This window comes from Carassius gibelio, chromosome A8 (genome assembly GCF_023724105.1).
Source record: "Carassius gibelio isolate Cgi1373 ecotype wild population from Czech Republic chromosome A8, carGib1.2-hapl.c, whole genome shotgun sequence".
In the NCBI taxonomy this organism is placed as follows: Eukaryota; Metazoa; Chordata; class Actinopteri; order Cypriniformes; family Cyprinidae; genus Carassius; species Carassius gibelio.
The window spans coordinates 23982811-24000340 of record NC_068378.1 but is presented as its reverse complement, the minus strand read 5'-3'; the positions used below and the strand labels follow the sequence as shown (position 1 = coordinate 24000340).

The following is a 17530-nucleotide window of genomic DNA, read 5'->3' as shown; positions in this document are numbered from 1 at the left end:
CCCCTGTGGCTCCCTCTGATCACCATCAGAGGGCTACGTCACCTGAGTACTGATTATTCTCCAGACTTCAATTCCCACAACCCCATGCATGGGACTGATCACCAGCACACCTGCACCTCATTCTCGGGACTATTTAAGCAGCTCTCAATCTCTCAATCGTTGTGAGGTCTTGTTTTGCTGTGGCTAACATTTCTAAGCGTACACTACTGTGCATTGATCTCTTGTGTATGACCCTGGACTGTACTGACTTGTTTGATTGTCTGCCTGCCTTTGTGACTCTTCCTCATTGTACTAAATACTTGCTGCATAGTTTGCTTCCTGCAATGGCTGTTTAACCTAAAGCAAAGAATGAATATCAAATAATTTCTAATGTCTATTATTATTTTTTCATAGAATTTTATAAGCATCAAATTATATCCAGAGTTTTGACCTGAATTCTGTATATCTCTTCAAAATTCAGTTGTGTGTGCAGGTGTGCAGGGAGAGAAAGGAACCAAGACGGGGGAGCCTATTAATCTGGCACATGTGTAATTATGCCAAATATTATCTACTTACATAATGTGTAGAAGTATAGCAGATGTTTACTGAAGATTTTACTTTATGATTATCTTCTGACAAAGATTAAACCAATAAACTCTAAATGTAGATTTTTATGTTTCTTGCAAATTATGAAATTAATTATATTACAAAATACAATTCACATATAAATATGAAATATTACAAATATTTATTTTGCCGCACACAGTGCTTTAAGTGGGCTGGTACGCACTGGTACTCAGTACAGCCACTTCCAAATATAGCTCTTGAGCGTACCACCACCTCTCCAGGCGCCCAGAACGTGCTTTTAGGGTACTGGTACGTTCATTTGGACAACTGTTTTAATAGAGGATTTAATCCTTTCCCTGCCTGCCGCTTTTCAGAGTGCCCTTCACAATGCACGCTTCCTAATTCTTCCCAGTTCGGAGCGGGTTCGCGAATCATATGAATCAATTCGAGAGTTCGTAGCGGGTTTGAGAATCATTTGAGTCAGTTCGGGAGTTCAAAGCGGGTTCGCGAATCATTTGAGTCAGTTAGGTGATCACGAATCATTTGAATCAGTTCGGGAGTTCGTAGCGTGTTCGCGAATCATTTGAATCAATTCGAGAGTTCGTAGCAGGTTTGCGAATAATTTGAGTCAGTTCGGGAGTTCGGAGCAGGATCGCGAATCATTTGAATCAGTTCGGGAGTTCGTAGCGGGTTCGCGAATCATTTGAGTCAGTTTGGAAGTTTGAATGCAGTAGCTCTTTCTAAGGGTATTTTTTCAAAATCCTTTTGCACATTTTATTTATGTTCAGTAGTTCTTTCTAGCTGAAGCAAATCCACAAACTAATAAAAGGATTTATTATTAAGGTCGCCTGTTTACTGCTGTAGCTATATAAAAGCCCTTCAATATAGTTGTTGTTACCTCAGGGGATGAGGGGAGTCATCACAAAAAAAAATGGCTATAATAGAGTACCGGCACCTCTTTTGGGCCACTTAAAGCACTGGCCGCACATAACATGAATGTTCTGTTCAGACAGATTGTTTTCATGCAGTGAATGGATCAATGACATTATTTTTTTATTATTATTAATTTATTTTGGTCTGCATTTATACATTTATTTAAAAAAATGAAATAAACAGTCAATATAATATAATATAATATAATATGCATGCAAATGTTATGTAGACATGCTTATTACATGCTTTAAACTAGACTTCAATAGGTTTTTCTGAGCTAATCAAAACGCCAAAAAACAAATGTTAGTCTACCGAAGCTTCATTCCCCCTTTTAGGACAAAGTAGCCTACTCATGCACTTTTCACAAATGTGACTCAATAAATCAAGCCGAATAAATATTAAAAAAAGTACAGTAAAATGATAAAAATAAACAGCAACACACCCAAAGAGAGTATGAGGGCTATGGACCAGCACAAACTGCATGACAGCATACGCATACATGAGGTGAAGAGAGAGAGAGAGAAAGCAAGAGAGGGAGGGGGGAATCGAGCTTTTAAGAGATTTGGTAGAGATTAGAAGCGGCACAATGATGAGAAATATTTTATGTTTGATACGAATCACATTTCATGGTGAAAAGGCAAAGAGCGCGCGCGCGGGGGGACGCGGACAGAACTGCGGAACGCACGAGTGAATGAATGAAGGGATGAAGAAGAGCTCGGGGCTTTCTGTAAACTGTTCATAGGTGAACTCTACAATTACCGAAGGCTTCAGGTGGTTTGATCAAGTCATTATGTCTTCAAGGGTTTGAGGAGAGGTCGTGGATGTCTCGACAGACTCCTGGAGAAAGTTCATCAGGACGAACAGCTGAACAGGATGAACAGGTAAAAACATCGGACTAGAATCTTTATATTTGTGTCTTGCAGTGTGTTTTCAATATGTCGTTTGCTTCCACAAATTTACTCCGTTTTCTGTAATGTAAAGTCATTATAATATTTAGGATAAAAAGTGCTATGGTATAACAGTGTTTTTCACGTTTTCATTTTATTTTATATACATGTAACTGCATGTACAACTGTAAAAAAATGAATATCAATCATTCAGTACCATATATCAGGGTACCACGGTATTACCATGGTTTAGGAAACTGCTATGATGATAACACTATAGCATTCCTTGAAGAGCCTTGGATATACATTAGGATTCAGTACCATGATAATGCCATCTGATACCATCATTGTAATAGGTTTTGGGACAAAGAAAAATATTTTGGGATTATTTTTTTGTATTGTGGTTATACTATGGTTTTCTTTGAAGTACAATACATACCCTGAATATGGTAAATGCATATGGTAATCATTCAGTATCATGATGTATATTAGTTACCATTGTCTGACAACAGCACTGTATCATTGTTTTAATTATGATTTTTTTTTCTAAAGGTGCACAGGCATAGATTTTTTTCCATAAAAATTCCATGTTTTAAATGTATTTTATGTTAGAATGTGACACACGCATATCTTAATAGTGAGTTTAAATGAAACTGTCAGTCAAATGCTTCTGAAGTAACACATATTCCACACTGTTTGCATGAAGTCCAAACAGAGCAATCTCATGATGGACTGGGATTGAGAATGTTTTTTTTTTCCTCTGCTTGAAAAAAAAGCCATTTTAATCTTTTTTTTTTTCTTTTTTTTTTGATTTAATAATATGTGATTTATCAATGCATCTTTGCGGCTTGTGTTTATTTGATGTGCCTCTATTATGCATTTTGTGGGGAGTGACATGATATGCATAAGCATTTAAAAGTACAGGTTTTATAGGTTTGCGTTAACATGAATGCATACTTTATTATTGTATAATGTAGATTATCATATAGGCCTTGACGTATACATCATGATTACACAAAAGAGGAGTTAAGTGGCATTTGTAATGCGTTGACACCCATTGCACTAGAGATGACTTTTGTGATCTTTTGTGCATTTGTCTCAAAGCTAATTTTATCTGCTTTCCATGTCCTGTAGGATGAATTCATAGTTTCTTAATCCATGCTATGAGGTCTGTCGAGTCTCTTTGGATTATTGCAGCAATGAACTTCCTGTTGGCTGTGTCATGCTTTTGTGCATGAGAGGTCACCATTTAAAAGTCTTCCATTTGTGTGAACAATGTGATATGTTGTCAGGGATGTTTGCAAAAGCGTTGTAATGTCAAGGATTCACAGTGTGTGATCTTCATCTGATAATGTGTGTACTCTGTGAGATGACCCTAGAAAAATCAACAAGAGTTCATATGAAATCTTTTGTGACAGAAGTTATTTTTTTTGCACATCATGAGTGCTTAGTTAACTATGTAGGAGATTTTTTTTACTGCCAATCACCTGAGCCATAAACGCCATATATTGTGAGACGAATGAATCTTGAGCAGCAAGAAAACGATGCAATGATAACTCTGATTGGCTAATGGCATCACAAGAATGCATAATGTCTTCATTCTGAGCCATGAATTCAAGCAGATGGCAAACATGAATGCTTTTGTATATATTGTATTTTTTAACACAATACACAGCAAGGAGAACAAATAAAGCAACAACAATAATAATACAATTTTAAAGAACAAAATGTGAGCTAACATACACACAAAAATGGCCATTGAAAAACGTTTACTTAGAAAATGCAAGTGAATTTCACAAAATATAACAAAGAAACAGCAATTGAATTGAATTAAACATGAATTTAAAAAAAAGACTGATATTGTATTTTCTTATAAAACATCCTCCAATCATCGTTTTTTTTTTTTACAGTGAAGAGTAACATTATGAACTTTACATAAGAATCCAATATGCAGACTTGAGGAAATCTAGAAATGCTGCGTGCATTTGAAATCAACAATGTTGGTTGAGTTGGGCTCAAAAACAAAACAAAACAAAACAAAAAGTTTTATTCTTTTAAGAGCTGTTCAGAGCCACCGGTAAAACATCTGATATACCTATGGTGAAATATTTGCAATTAATAGGTTATTTTATGAGAATGCACAGCTACTTTTGAATTAGTAATGAAGAAGGATGTTTTTTGTAACCACCTGTGTAACTATAGGGATAACTGGGCCATGCTAACCAGCCCAACCTTGGCTGTAATAGAGTGGTGCAAGGGATGATGTATTTTTGTACGTTAAAAACCAGAAACAAGTTCACAATCGCATTTTAGCACTTATGGTTCCATCACCCTGAAGTCTGGAGTTTTTTTTGTTTTTTTGAATGGGTTATTGGTTAAATGCCTGGATGCCATAATATATTTTCACATTTTATCATATGAAAAAATACATCAGTATTACATCATTTGGTTTGTTATTTTAAATGTTTTTAAAAACATCATCATGTCGATCCAGTAAACTCATCCAACTGGTCTGCCTATACAGCCTCTTTGTGTTTATAATAACTCTACTGGTTTTCATGCTAACTCAAACTTACACGTTAACTACAACAATCAAGTTCTTTAAAATAAAGATTGAAAGAGTTATTGGTGGTGAGTTTGAAGTCATGTGACCTTGGTGTAGTTCGTTTATAGCCTACATTTAGCTCTAACATTCATAAATGTTCATTTGTCAAGATTAAATGTCTAAGTATTATAAACTTTTGTTGGACATAGAGCTTATTTTCTTCAATAACCCAAAAGCCAGTGAGCGTGATTTCAGCAAGTTCCTGGATCAACATTCCAATCAACCAATCAGAATTGAGATATAACTTTTCATGAAATATCTGTTTTAGGCTCAAAAAAATTGATTTCCCATCGATTGCAGGAATAAATTTAGGGTTAGGTTTAGGGGTAGGGATTGGGTTAAGTCTATATTTTTGGACAATAATGTTGTTCCAGGATCATCAAAAGATGTTGATCCAGGAATATTAATTGCTTGGCAAAATCACGGCGACCCCCAAAAGCCATCGAAAACTGCATTTTTGTTTTGGGAACTAGGGTTATGGTAACTTCTGGGTTGGCTTACAAAAATCATCATCACCACAGCACTCTGTATTTATGTTCAGAATATTCATTCAAATATTACACATCCTTATAAGTTCATCGTGGTTTAGGATTAATTTTTTCTGTAGCCAAAAAGCTGTGCATGATCTTGCATGCTTCATGTTTATTTCTTGTGAGGGTTGATTCTGTATGTGTCAGTGAATCCGCAGAGATGTGTCGTGTCTCATTTGCTATTTTTTTATTCTGAAGGGATCTCTGTAAGGCCGCAGCACACCCTCAATCCGCCCTTTTCCCTGATGCAGACTATTACCTGCCATTTTATGCACTTTTATGTCACCAAAGTATGCAGCGTTTGAGACTGTGCTCTATTTTGCTGCGGCTCTAGCTTGTTTGCAGCACAATGCAGGATTTGTGTTGTCCATTATAGCCTAATTGGACCCACATATCCAGGTAACAAGAAGATGAATGAGGTTTCAAAATACTCCCTACGTCTGTTACAGTAATTTTGGACAGTCTATTGCAAAGACCTTCAGCTTATTTCTGAACTGTTGACCTCATTGTTGCAGAATGGTCCATCTTAATCCAGGCACAGTGACACTTTTTTGTGCCGGGTCACATTGTCTCTGTCTGGTCTATCATTTCAGATCAATTTCTTTCAAATTTCTCACCAACGTCTACAAGATTTTTAGGTCTAATATGAAGGAAAATAACCCCCCAATGAATTCCAGCCCTTCATTTTTGAAGAGTGTTAACATTATCTTGAGTAAGTATGTCACGCTGGGAATGACCTCACCATTTGTCACCAGCCCAGACACCCGAATGGGCATTAATAGTTTCAGCTGATGAATTTTAAAATGCATTAAACTGAGACTCTGTTCGCAGACTACAAAATGAAATTGGCATTTTAGTTGAACATGATATGAAAATATAATGTTTTTGGAAGGGGGATTAAAGAAATTGTGATAAGATTTTATTTTTGCAGATGCCAATCCTAGTAATTCGATTTCTACTTTAAATCAAATCCGTAGAGTCATATAATACTTACGTCAATTGCATATATTGAAGGAAAAGCAATGAAACTTGAAGTGAATGACAGAAATCCAGTATAATGGTCTGCAGACTGCTATTATTGACTGCATATTAGCTGTCTCTGATGTGCAAATGCTTTAGAAAGTGCTTTCCTCTCCCTTTGAAATGCCTCATAAACATGCTGCTTTTTATCATTCACTTGGGGTGGGCTTTTCATTGGTGGCTTTTATGTCTTGTTTACAGGTTTGGGATCACCATTGGGATGTGTCCTGTGAAAACCATATGCCCTCACTGAATGCATTTACTTTAATGCCAGTAATGTGTTCACTGCATGGTGAGCGCTATCCATACGCAGGCCTAGACAAAAACAGTGATTACTGTAATTAGATGATGCCACAATGGATTATTGTTTAACAGCTTTAAATTATACGGAAGTTCTAAGCGGCCATGCATTATAATTTTTTTTCCTTTTTGTTTTCTCGTTATAACGACTTAATTTTCTCGTTATCTCGACATAACGAAGTTCGTTTTCTCGTTATAACGACTTATTTTTCTCGTTATCTCGACATAACGAAAGTTTTTTTTCTCATTATAATGACATGACAGTTTTACTGTTGCTATAGTAACGAACTCAACTTTGACAGGCATCTGATGGACAGCCATGCAGGCGCTCTTACTGTAGCCTATATTTCAGCAAATTTAGCTTCGCCTAGGTAATGACGTCTACAATACTGTACATAAATAAAGGCTGATCAATCACTGTTGATTTTTCCAGAGACAGTACAACGAACGTCCGCGTACAGTAAAGTGGACAGTGTACAACACCGCATCAGTTATATTCAGGTCTATAGTGCCACCTGCTGGCGCAGTTTTGTAACTTCTTAGAGAAAATTAATTCGTTATAACAAAAAAACGAACTTTGTTTTGTCGAGAAAACGAGAAAATTAAGTCGTTATAACGAGAAAACGAACTTCGTTATGTCGAGATAACGAGAAAATTAAGTCGTTATAACGAGAAAACAAGAAGAAAAAATATTATAATGCATGGCCGCTTAGAACTTCCGTAAAATTATGTTTTATCACCATGAAAATGATATTTACCAGAGAAAGTGCAGGAAAGAGCTTGTCTCCTTTGATTATCGTCTGACTTCGTGCCACTGCCACTTTAGTGCCAACCTAGAATCAAATTACTTGTCATGAGGAAACGAACCCACTTTCAAAACAATTAGTTTGCAATATTAAATATGTCTTTTAATTTCAGAAATAGCAATGGGGTGCTTTGATACACTCAAGCGCAGACATCTCCAGATCATATAAGGGAAAAGTATTAGATATTCAATCTGATTTGTGTTAGCTGAATGAATTTAAAGGGAATGCAGAAGAGCAGACTGAGAAGCTGGCAAAAATAGCATGCGAACGGTCTAGGATTTGATTTGGCTATTCGACGCAAACTCAATCTCCAGTTCTTACTGTAAATGCAATTCGGGCTCATAAGGAACTGGAAAAGCAGCGTTCGATATCAGAAGTTGCTGCTGAACAATTGTCTCTGAGTAGATGTTGCCGTTTCGAGTAACTGCAGCAAAAAGCAGATGCCACCGCTACAGCGATGTGCTCTGGAGTGTGATGTAAAATTTTCATCAAAATGTAATGCCTCGCTACTAAGAGGTTCTGAAAGCTGTCAGATGCAGCTCCAATGATTTATCCTTCCACTCTCGTACATAAACCATGGCTTGTGTTTGGAATGAAAATCTTGTGTACTGTTGACTGAATGCTGCACAGTATGTACTGTATATTGTTTATTTTGTAAACAGTATACAGTATGTCAAGGCCATAACCACCATAGATGCAGAAATTAGAAATGGTTGCTTTTTACCTCGTCAAAAACCTTTTTCACCGGTTTTGGTGCATGTCTCTTTAAATGGTAATAAGCTACTGTTCACTCCACCCTTCTGAAGTTCATACTACAGAAAAAAATATGTATTATAAAATTTCATTAAAAAGATAAGTTAAAGGAAGTAGTTTTTTCTTCTCAAATTTAGATTTTCCACAGCAGTGTTATTTTTGTATCATTGAGATAAAATCGTTTTTATTCATATTTTTTATCAGTATTTATTTTTATATTTTCTGTTTTTCTTTTAATTTTCGTTAAAGTGAGTATCAGTGTTTTTCAGTGATTTTATTGTGTTTTGTCTTTTTTAAGTAGTTTTTGTTTATTTTATATCTATATAGGTTTTATTTATGTTATAGTTATTTTAGTACATCAAGTTAAATTAAAATAAAAAAAAGTTGTAATATATTTTATTTATATTTCTTTTAACATTTATTTAATTTCAAGTAACATTTTCATTTGTTATGGTTTTAGTTTTAGTTAAATAACCTCGCTCCACAGAATGCTATAGCACTAGAAACATGCCAAAAATGACATTTGTTGATTCAGGAAGATGACATCTATGACACCTATGTCCACTGTTGATGAAGGTATTTTCAGAATTTCTACAAGGACAAAACAGTTGAAAATCATCGAAGAAGCACCATCTTGAGTCTCATGGTGATCCATCCCATCATTTTATTAATGTACAGGTCTTTGTCTTCCCCCATTGCATCTCTGAGTGTCTGTATGATCATCCTATAGACAGCAGCCTTATTCGATACACTCTCGACATCAAAGTTAACTTTTCTTGTATTGAAGTTTTAGACACTGGCTACAGTCTTTCTCATTCTTAGCTAAAGTTTGTCTTTTCTCTCTCTGCTTTCTGAACAAATTCAATCTTCCATGGACCTTTGAACCCTCTTGAGAGCCACTCATCCCACAGCTGGTCTTTACAATCACTACACATCAGAACAGTTGGGCTCCATTCCCCGGAGCTTCACCACATGCCAGGCTATATCACTCTCCATTCACAGTGTTTCAGTGCAGAGCTGTTCCCAGCAGATGCTTTGAGAATGAAATCTGCGTTCTTTAAAGCACAATGTATCTGGGTTTGTTTATGATGTGTTATCCTCTGTTCATGAATAGTTAGCGAGTGCTGGAAATTCAAATTATTCTTTTTTTTTTTGTGTGTTTTTTAGTGTTCCAACACTATTTCCATAAAACACTATTGTAGAATCATTGTCATGAGAATGTGTGAATCCACTGAATTCAGCAGGAAATGTGTATTGCAATTTGCAAGAATGCAGAGTTAAAACTCAAAGGTTTGCAAAAGTGACAAAAACTTTCAAGCTTCTGACATGAAGTGATTCTGTGTGGTTGCTAAGGTATTCTTGTTATTTTTTAATGTGTTGCTATGTGGTTGCTAGGTGGTTATTCATTCGCCCAAGTCAAAAGGACATACAAGACTTGCATAATATAGAGGATTAAGGCTAAATAATTTATTGAAATAAGACCGAGCAATATAGAAATTGCTATAAATAAATAAAGACTAAATATTAAGACAAGATATTCAGAAACTAATACTAAATATTTGTTTGGTAATTTTGCAGTTTTACTGTTAAATAAAAGTATTATTCTTGAATTTTATATATATATATATATATATATATATATATATATATATATATATATATATATATATATATATATATATATAAAATAATCGATAATAATTGCATCTTTATTCTTCTTCATGTACATACTTTTGCTTATCTCTTACAGGTTCCTCAGATAGTGGATGAACACCTACGTGTTTGTTTCCTGGTCATTATGACATATCTTCCTCTGTTCTCACTGGACCATCAGGTCGGGATGTTCCGGGTTTTAAGATGGAGCAACTGTTACTCTACCACATGGCCACGCCTCTTGTGGATTTTGTGGGTGTGGCTAAACCCATGTTCATCAATTCACCAGCACTCACACCCCCATTCCATCAAAATCCTGGGGGACATCACTTTGGGGGGCCTTTTCCCAGTACATTCCAGGGGTCCCGCAGGGGTCCCGTGTGGAGAAATAAAAAAGGAGAAAGGAATCCACCGGATGGAGGCCATGCTGTACGCACTGGACCAGATCAACAGTGACCCAGAACTGCTGCCCAATATTACGCTAGGGGCCCGGATCCTCGATACGTGTTCCAGGGACACTTACGCTCTAGAGCAGTCTCTCACATTTGTCCAGGCCCTCATTCAGAAGGACACATCTGATATACGCTGCTCCAACGGCGAACAACCGATCATACGCAAGCCTGAGCGCGTGGTGGGTGTGATAGGGGCGTCAGGGAGCTCAGTGTCCATCATGGTGGCCAATGTCCTGCGATTGTTTGAGGTGAGAGATCATTTCAAACATTTGTGAGTGAGTGAGTGAGTGAGTGAGTGAGTGAGTGAGTGAGTACTAGGGTTGTGCAAAATTCTGAAATAAAAAATTGGCCCCATCTGTCTATCTATCTATGTATCTATTGTTCATTTGTCAGGCATTTGTTCTACCATCTATCATTCTATCTATCTACCATTTTGTCATTCACAAAAATAGTTATATGAATTTCTGTGAATGTCTTTTTATGGTACTTACCTTACATTCAATCTTGAATTGCAGTTCTGTATCATGTTTGCTACCTCATTTCAAATTCGGGAATGGATTTGTATTATAAAAGGTATTCTTAATACAGTTCTGAAGGACACAGCCCTTGTATATACAGTATGTGTATTTCCAACATCCTTGTTGGTTTTGTAAATACACTCTGGGATTCATGGAACAACAGCAAATCAGCCATTTTAATTCGAAGTTAAATCAACATGTCATTTCACTTGGTAGTTTTAGGACTATGTCTGATTGTGTGATTTTCACACTGAACCTCTAGTTTTTATTCTTACCCTTAGCCCTGTATTTGCCCCACCATACCAGAAAATCTGCTTTAAAATGGACAGGATCTCGATGCCTATGGGCCAGGACCTCGTGTTAATTGGCACGTCCTGATTTTGCCAAGTTCGATGTGTTCCTAGGTCAACATATTTTGTTGACCCTGGAACAACATTTTACTCCAAAAATATATTCTTAACCATATCCCTACACCTAAACCTAACCTTAACCATGAGTAATCCCTAAAATCAGAGGAAATGATAGATGAATGACACTGATGTACAAGCACCAAACACTGATTTTAAGCGTAAACTTCACAAAATCTAAAAACTGGTTCTTCAAATCTGATTGGTTAATCACACTGTTGTTCCAGGGTCAACAACGATGTTGTCCCAGGAACATGTCTCACTTGGTAAAATCAGGTTCTGCTGTTAATTGACAAGCAGGATTAGAGAGAGCAGCTAATCATTTAGCTCTCTGCTATCCCATAGGCTTTTGAATATTAGTTCTGCTCTGTCCTAAATCCAGCAAGCATTTAGGCTGATTTTTATTCCCTACAGCTGTGGATTCTCATTCTCTGCAGTTCTTTTACCAAACTTTCAATGCACAAATCGTTCATTCATACTGCATTCTGTGCTTGTGGAACTGGATCACATGAACACTGGCCAGGTGTTACAAAGCTCCACGTGTTTCATCTGCATCTCGAAATGCCAACCTCACTCATTGCTTGCCATGGTGGAAATGATCAATGCATATCATATTCACTTTGAGCAGCAATCACATTTAGTGATCTTCATCCAAACATGCAGAGCTTTAAAACACTGTGCTGTTTTATTTTGCATCTTTGATCTAACTTTACTCTGACTTTATTGTGGCACCTACTTGTTATGTTAAAAATGTTGTCCTTACAGAGGCGCTCACAGGTTTGGAATAATTAAGCTTTCTAATGTTTTTATGAAAGAAGTCTCTAATGCTGCATTAAGGCTGCATTAGTTTGATCAAAAATACACAAATACACATTTTTACAATGTTGATGAACTGTTTTCTATTTGAACATATTTGAAAATATAATTTATTCCTGTGATGCAAAGCTGAATTTTCAGCATCATTACGCCAGTCTTCAGTGTAATATTAGCCTTCAGAAATCAATCTAATATGCTAATATGCTAAATCTAATATCAAGAAACATTTCTTCTTAGTATTTATTTATTTATTTTTTATCAGTTTTCCCATCACAGGAATAAATTATATCCTAAAATATATTAAATCGATTTTTAAAATTGTACTAATATATTTTACAATATTATTGTTTTTACTGTATTTCTGACCAAATAAATACAGCTTTGGTGCATCTTTCAAAAACTGTAAGAACCTTAATATTCCAAAGGTTTATCCCCCGATGATCTCTTATCATCTCAGCCTAATAAGAAATGTTAAACATTTCCAGTAAGTAAATCTTGCCTATGCATGGGTGAACTTGTGTCCAATTTAATGTCCAATTTGCTTATCTGAAAAACTGGCGAGTACATCATTGTTGGATCAAGCTCAATTTGGACGAAGATAGGAGAGCACATTTGTGTAATCAGCAGTTTTTTTTGGCAACCACAAGCATTTATGATCAGACTTCTACCCACAGCACAAAACCCATGCACATTTTTCCTTTAATCAAACAAAAGCTGGAGGAGGTTTAAACAAGTGTGAACAACTATTCTTTATTCTTTCTGAAACACTTTGTCCTAAGAGGATCATACTTAATGGCTCATATATTACAATATTAGGCTTGTCTGAGAACACATGGCATGAACACCCTGCCTGGGAACGAGGGAATCTCTGTGACGAATGGTGTGATTTGCTCCCCTAGTGTAAGTGTTTTTGTGAAGTATATCTTGTTCCCTATTTCCTCGGGTTCAACAGGACTCAGATCCCATCCTACATGGTTCTTATGTTTAAAATATGTTTTAAACATATTGTTCTGAGAACATGTACAGATGATTTTTTTCTCTTTTGTAAGGTGAAAAGGGAAATTGACTTTATGCGAGTCGACCGAGTGACAGACTAATAAAGCTTTTTTTAGCTGTTCTCTAATGGAACAAGACAACAGAGTCAGAGGGCTTCTATATGTCGTCTACGCTTCAGTGAACACTGGTTAAGACTCCAAGAGAAGCTGATTGTATGTCATAATACAATTTGAGCTCCCTTAGCCCATCTGTGGTGCATTATTGAGCTGTAAAGAGCCCTTACTTCATTTTGCGAACAAAGGCTGCGATGATCGCTGATTGATCTTCATAGAATTGCTTTGACAAAACAGTGTTCAAGAGAGACTCGCGGGAAAGAAAATCCAAGATCATGTTAATATCCCATTCGATTCTTCTATGAAGCAGCGGAGAGCACTTCTGCTTAGTTTGCAATCACAGATTCAATCTAAACCATTTCTGTGAATGATCTGAGCTGCTCTCTACATTCACGTTACAGCTCTATACACTTGAGGTGCTTAAAAATGGACCCGTTTTGTCTATTTTAATTTCACCAAAGGAATTTTAGGAGAGGATGATGTCAGATTAAAATGATTGCATGAATGCTGAAGCCTCGCATGTTTCTTTGTGATTTATCAATGAAACATTACAGCTTTATTGTATTTATTGGAAATCCAGCATTTTCTAGTTCAGAGTCGTTATGGAAATGTGGTAATCTCATTAACAGGGACATTGCTAAGCCCCTCAGTTGATTTCTGCCCTTGTCAAATCTATATTTACACATTTTAGGTGATCCCATAAGCTGGTGAAGACAAAATATCAAAGGCGTCGTTGTATATTAAAATATATAACTGTGTATTAAACAATGTTATGCCTTCAAACCAGAAAAATCACAGTTGTTACACCATGATATGGTGTAGTTATGGCAATGACATGTAGTTTTCGGACACATTTTTTTCTTCGAAGTATGTGAGGGAACTCCAGAGGGTCTGTGAGTTGATGAAAAGGTAGTAATGAATTATATTGAATGCAAAATTAAAATAAATAAATCAGACTGCATGATAATCTTGCGATTGTTCAATTTAATTAAATAACTAGTCTGTTGCATTTTGTTATTATAATTATTAAATAATATTTTATTATTATTAAAAAAGATAATTTATTTTATTTACCACAGTTATATATTTCTGTTGTCTTTTTTTTATAATTACAATGAAAAATAATACTGCCACCACTTATAATGATAAAAATTGTGTAGGTACAAATGTGAAGTTAGATTCTTAAAATATGTACTTAAAATCTCAAGGTGTATTTGAAGTAAATATTTGACATCTCAGGGGTTCGGCTGTCTTGAATATGATTGCAGTACCAGTAAGTATAATGGTTTAACTCTATAATTCCATCACAGTACCATGGTACCACTACATGATTAGCATACAGATCAGCTCACAGTGTCACATTTCTCTATTGAATTTTTCCAAATGGATTGAAATTCAAATTTCTTTTAAAAAACACAAAACCTGTGAAGGGAATTTCAATTTCACAGGAAGTTATCCCATTGTGCAGTTGTAAATGACAGAAAGGTCTGTGTCTGTGGGGACAGCTGTATGTAGCCAACCCTCTAATAAAACACAAGCGGAATAAGGTCTGAAACGAATGAGGAACAGAAGCACTGGTACAGTGGATCTTTATTAACCAGACCTTTTTGTGTCTGTATGATGAGCGCAAGTGAATATTCCAGTCTACAGATTGCTCGCTGAAGCATGGACAAAGGTTCGACAGCCACCTCTTTCCATTCATCATTATTTTGTTGTTTAAATATGCTTGGGACAGTCTCAAACAGCCATTTAGCCCATGTTTTGCATATGAAAAAGCCTGTTGTTTCGCTGAAAGTTTTACACAGTCGATCAGTAAGATGTGTTTGATGTGTCAGAAACATGATGAAAATATCATGAGACGGATTGCGAGGACAGTGCTTGAGTTCAGGAAATTTCTTTGATGTCTGTGACACCTGTCGTTTGTGGACAGTCTTTATGTTTATTCAAGCACTTTATGTCAGAAATGAATCGGTGGATGCACTGAAAATATGGACTTCACTGATGATTGTAAAATATGTGCTTTTTAGTATTTACTGTAGTGAGATGCTTACTATGATTGCAGTAGTATACTTGCATACTCTCAGAAAAAAAGTACAAAAGCAATCACTGATCTGGTATTTTATTAACCCCTAAAATGTGAATATTAGCACCTTAAAGGTACATATGAATAACTAGTCTATAGAGTTTTTAATTTTGTATAATGCATTTCAAAAATAGCCAGTATGCCTATATTTAAATATACTACCACATTATAAAAATGCCAATAAAATGTTAACATCTCTCTAAATTCATTATCTAAAGGTATAGTTCACCCAGAAATCTTCATGTCATGCAAAATAAGATATTATGGAGAACATTGGGGTCAAAACAATACTGGTCCCCACTGACTGATTAGACAAATACAGAAAAAAGTAGCAGAGGGAATGAGAGAGACAGACAGAGAGAGAGAAGAGAGAGAGAGAGAGAGAGAGAGAGACTTTTATTTTGTGTTTTCTGCCAGTTTGGAACGATGCAAAGGTTAGCTAATTATGACAAATGTAGTTTTTTGGTGAACTATCCCTTTAAAGTCAACATTTAGGTTAAACATTAAATTAATTTGAAACCTTAAAGTTTCATATTAATTAAAATGACTTAATTATTAGGTTTATACCTAATATACCTTTAAAAAAAAATTAATGCACTAAGTAATAATACACACTTCGAAATCCATCCAGACATATTTGGCGCGCTGTTCAATGAACTATAATTTGTGATGTGCTAATTCTGATCTCACATACTGTTTAGGACAGATAGTTTGTGAGTTTGAATGCAGTGTGTGTTTTCAGTTCTGTATTTTTAGCTGCGTTTCTTGATTCGAGAGTCACAAGAGGGTCCAAATCTCATGCTTTCCACAGTCAGGGCGAGTTAAATGAGATTTTATTTCACCCCGTGGTAATGACTCTCCTTGTCAGACACTCACTTGAAAGACGGCACGTCCTTCCTGCTTTACAGACAGGGATGACACACCTATGAGCATCCACAGACCTTCGGTGCACCTTTTTAGAAACAGAGCACACTGGTAGTCATACATGTACATACACACAGAGCTCATGTATTTCTCTGAGTCGCTCTGACATCTTTCTGATACACTCAAAGACACACACACATATACACACACACACTCTCTCATTTGGATGACAGAGCAGTCACAGACCTTCCGGTGAAAGCGATAAGCCCCGACAGACCGCATGAACCAGAGTAAAAATCAGCACTTCAGCATAATTGTAAATGTGGTCTCTGTGGCCGTTCTCACTGGATGGAGACACAGTAGCAAACCGCATGTTTTTTTAATGATAAGACTTGGTGCTCTGGCTCATGAAACAGCTTCAGGTACTCCATTTTTAAAGGCTCATCTTTATGTGGCATAACACTCTGCAGAGATCGTTCACTGTCTCTTTGTTTATGGAGAGGATTTAGATGCGTGTAGAACAGGAGTTTGATTGCCTCTTGCCAAAACAGTCAGATGAGGTAATAAAACAGAGAAATGTATTGTTTGTGGGACAAACTCAACATGAGTGTGTTGTTTTTTACAAAGGTGTTTCTTTATATCTCATGCCTAATTAGGTGAATCAATAAGGAAAATTCGGCTAATAGGAAATTCGAACATAATTAATATTGCAGGACTTTTTTTGGTGGATTCCTGAACTCCCTTGAGATGCATTTTTAGTATGTGTAAAACTCATCACAAATTATTTAAAGTGTAGTATTTTTTTATATATATATATCTTACTGAATTCATAGCGAAATCTCTAAAATGGTGGTTTTACTAAGATTGCATGTGAAAATATTCTAATGGAAACAACTTAAGTCTGAAAGATTCTCTATGCAGATGCTTTTAGCTGTGCAACTGCATGCGTTCTTGCGTTCCAGAATGCGATCGGACCACATTTCATAATGCAATGCAAGTACCAGGGTTATTTCAGTATGATTAATAGTTTTATTGATAGTTTAAATTTGTTTAGATTTTCTATTTTAATTGTAATTTTTGTTAAAATGTAAGTAAATTAGCTGTTTTTGTCATTTTTTTTTTAAAATTTAAAATAGACTAGTTTTTAATAATTTTATTTTATTTTCATCTATTTTAATACATCAAGTTAAATTCAGTTATAAATATTTAATTGACAACTAGCTGAAATAAACAAGTTTAAGTTTTTTT

General features: G+C 35.8%; 1 protein-coding gene across 2 annotated transcripts in view; it reads left to right on the top strand.

Annotated features, from left to right (window-relative positions):
- The first annotated feature begins 10152 nt into the window (after positions 1-10152).
- Positions 10153-17530, top strand: part of LOC128018950 (metabotropic glutamate receptor 6-like) — a 42714-nt gene continuing 35336 nt past the window's right edge. The window contains exon 1 of one of the 2 annotated variants that reach the window (XM_052604852.1): positions 10153-10733. In XM_052604852.1, the coding sequence (XP_052460812.1) occupies positions 10179-10733 (555 nt within the window). In that variant the 5' untranslated portion in view covers positions 10153-10178. Of the gene's footprint in view, positions 10734-12918; positions 13127-17530 lie in introns of those variants that run through there. The other variant, XM_052604853.1, reaches the window with a different exon arrangement.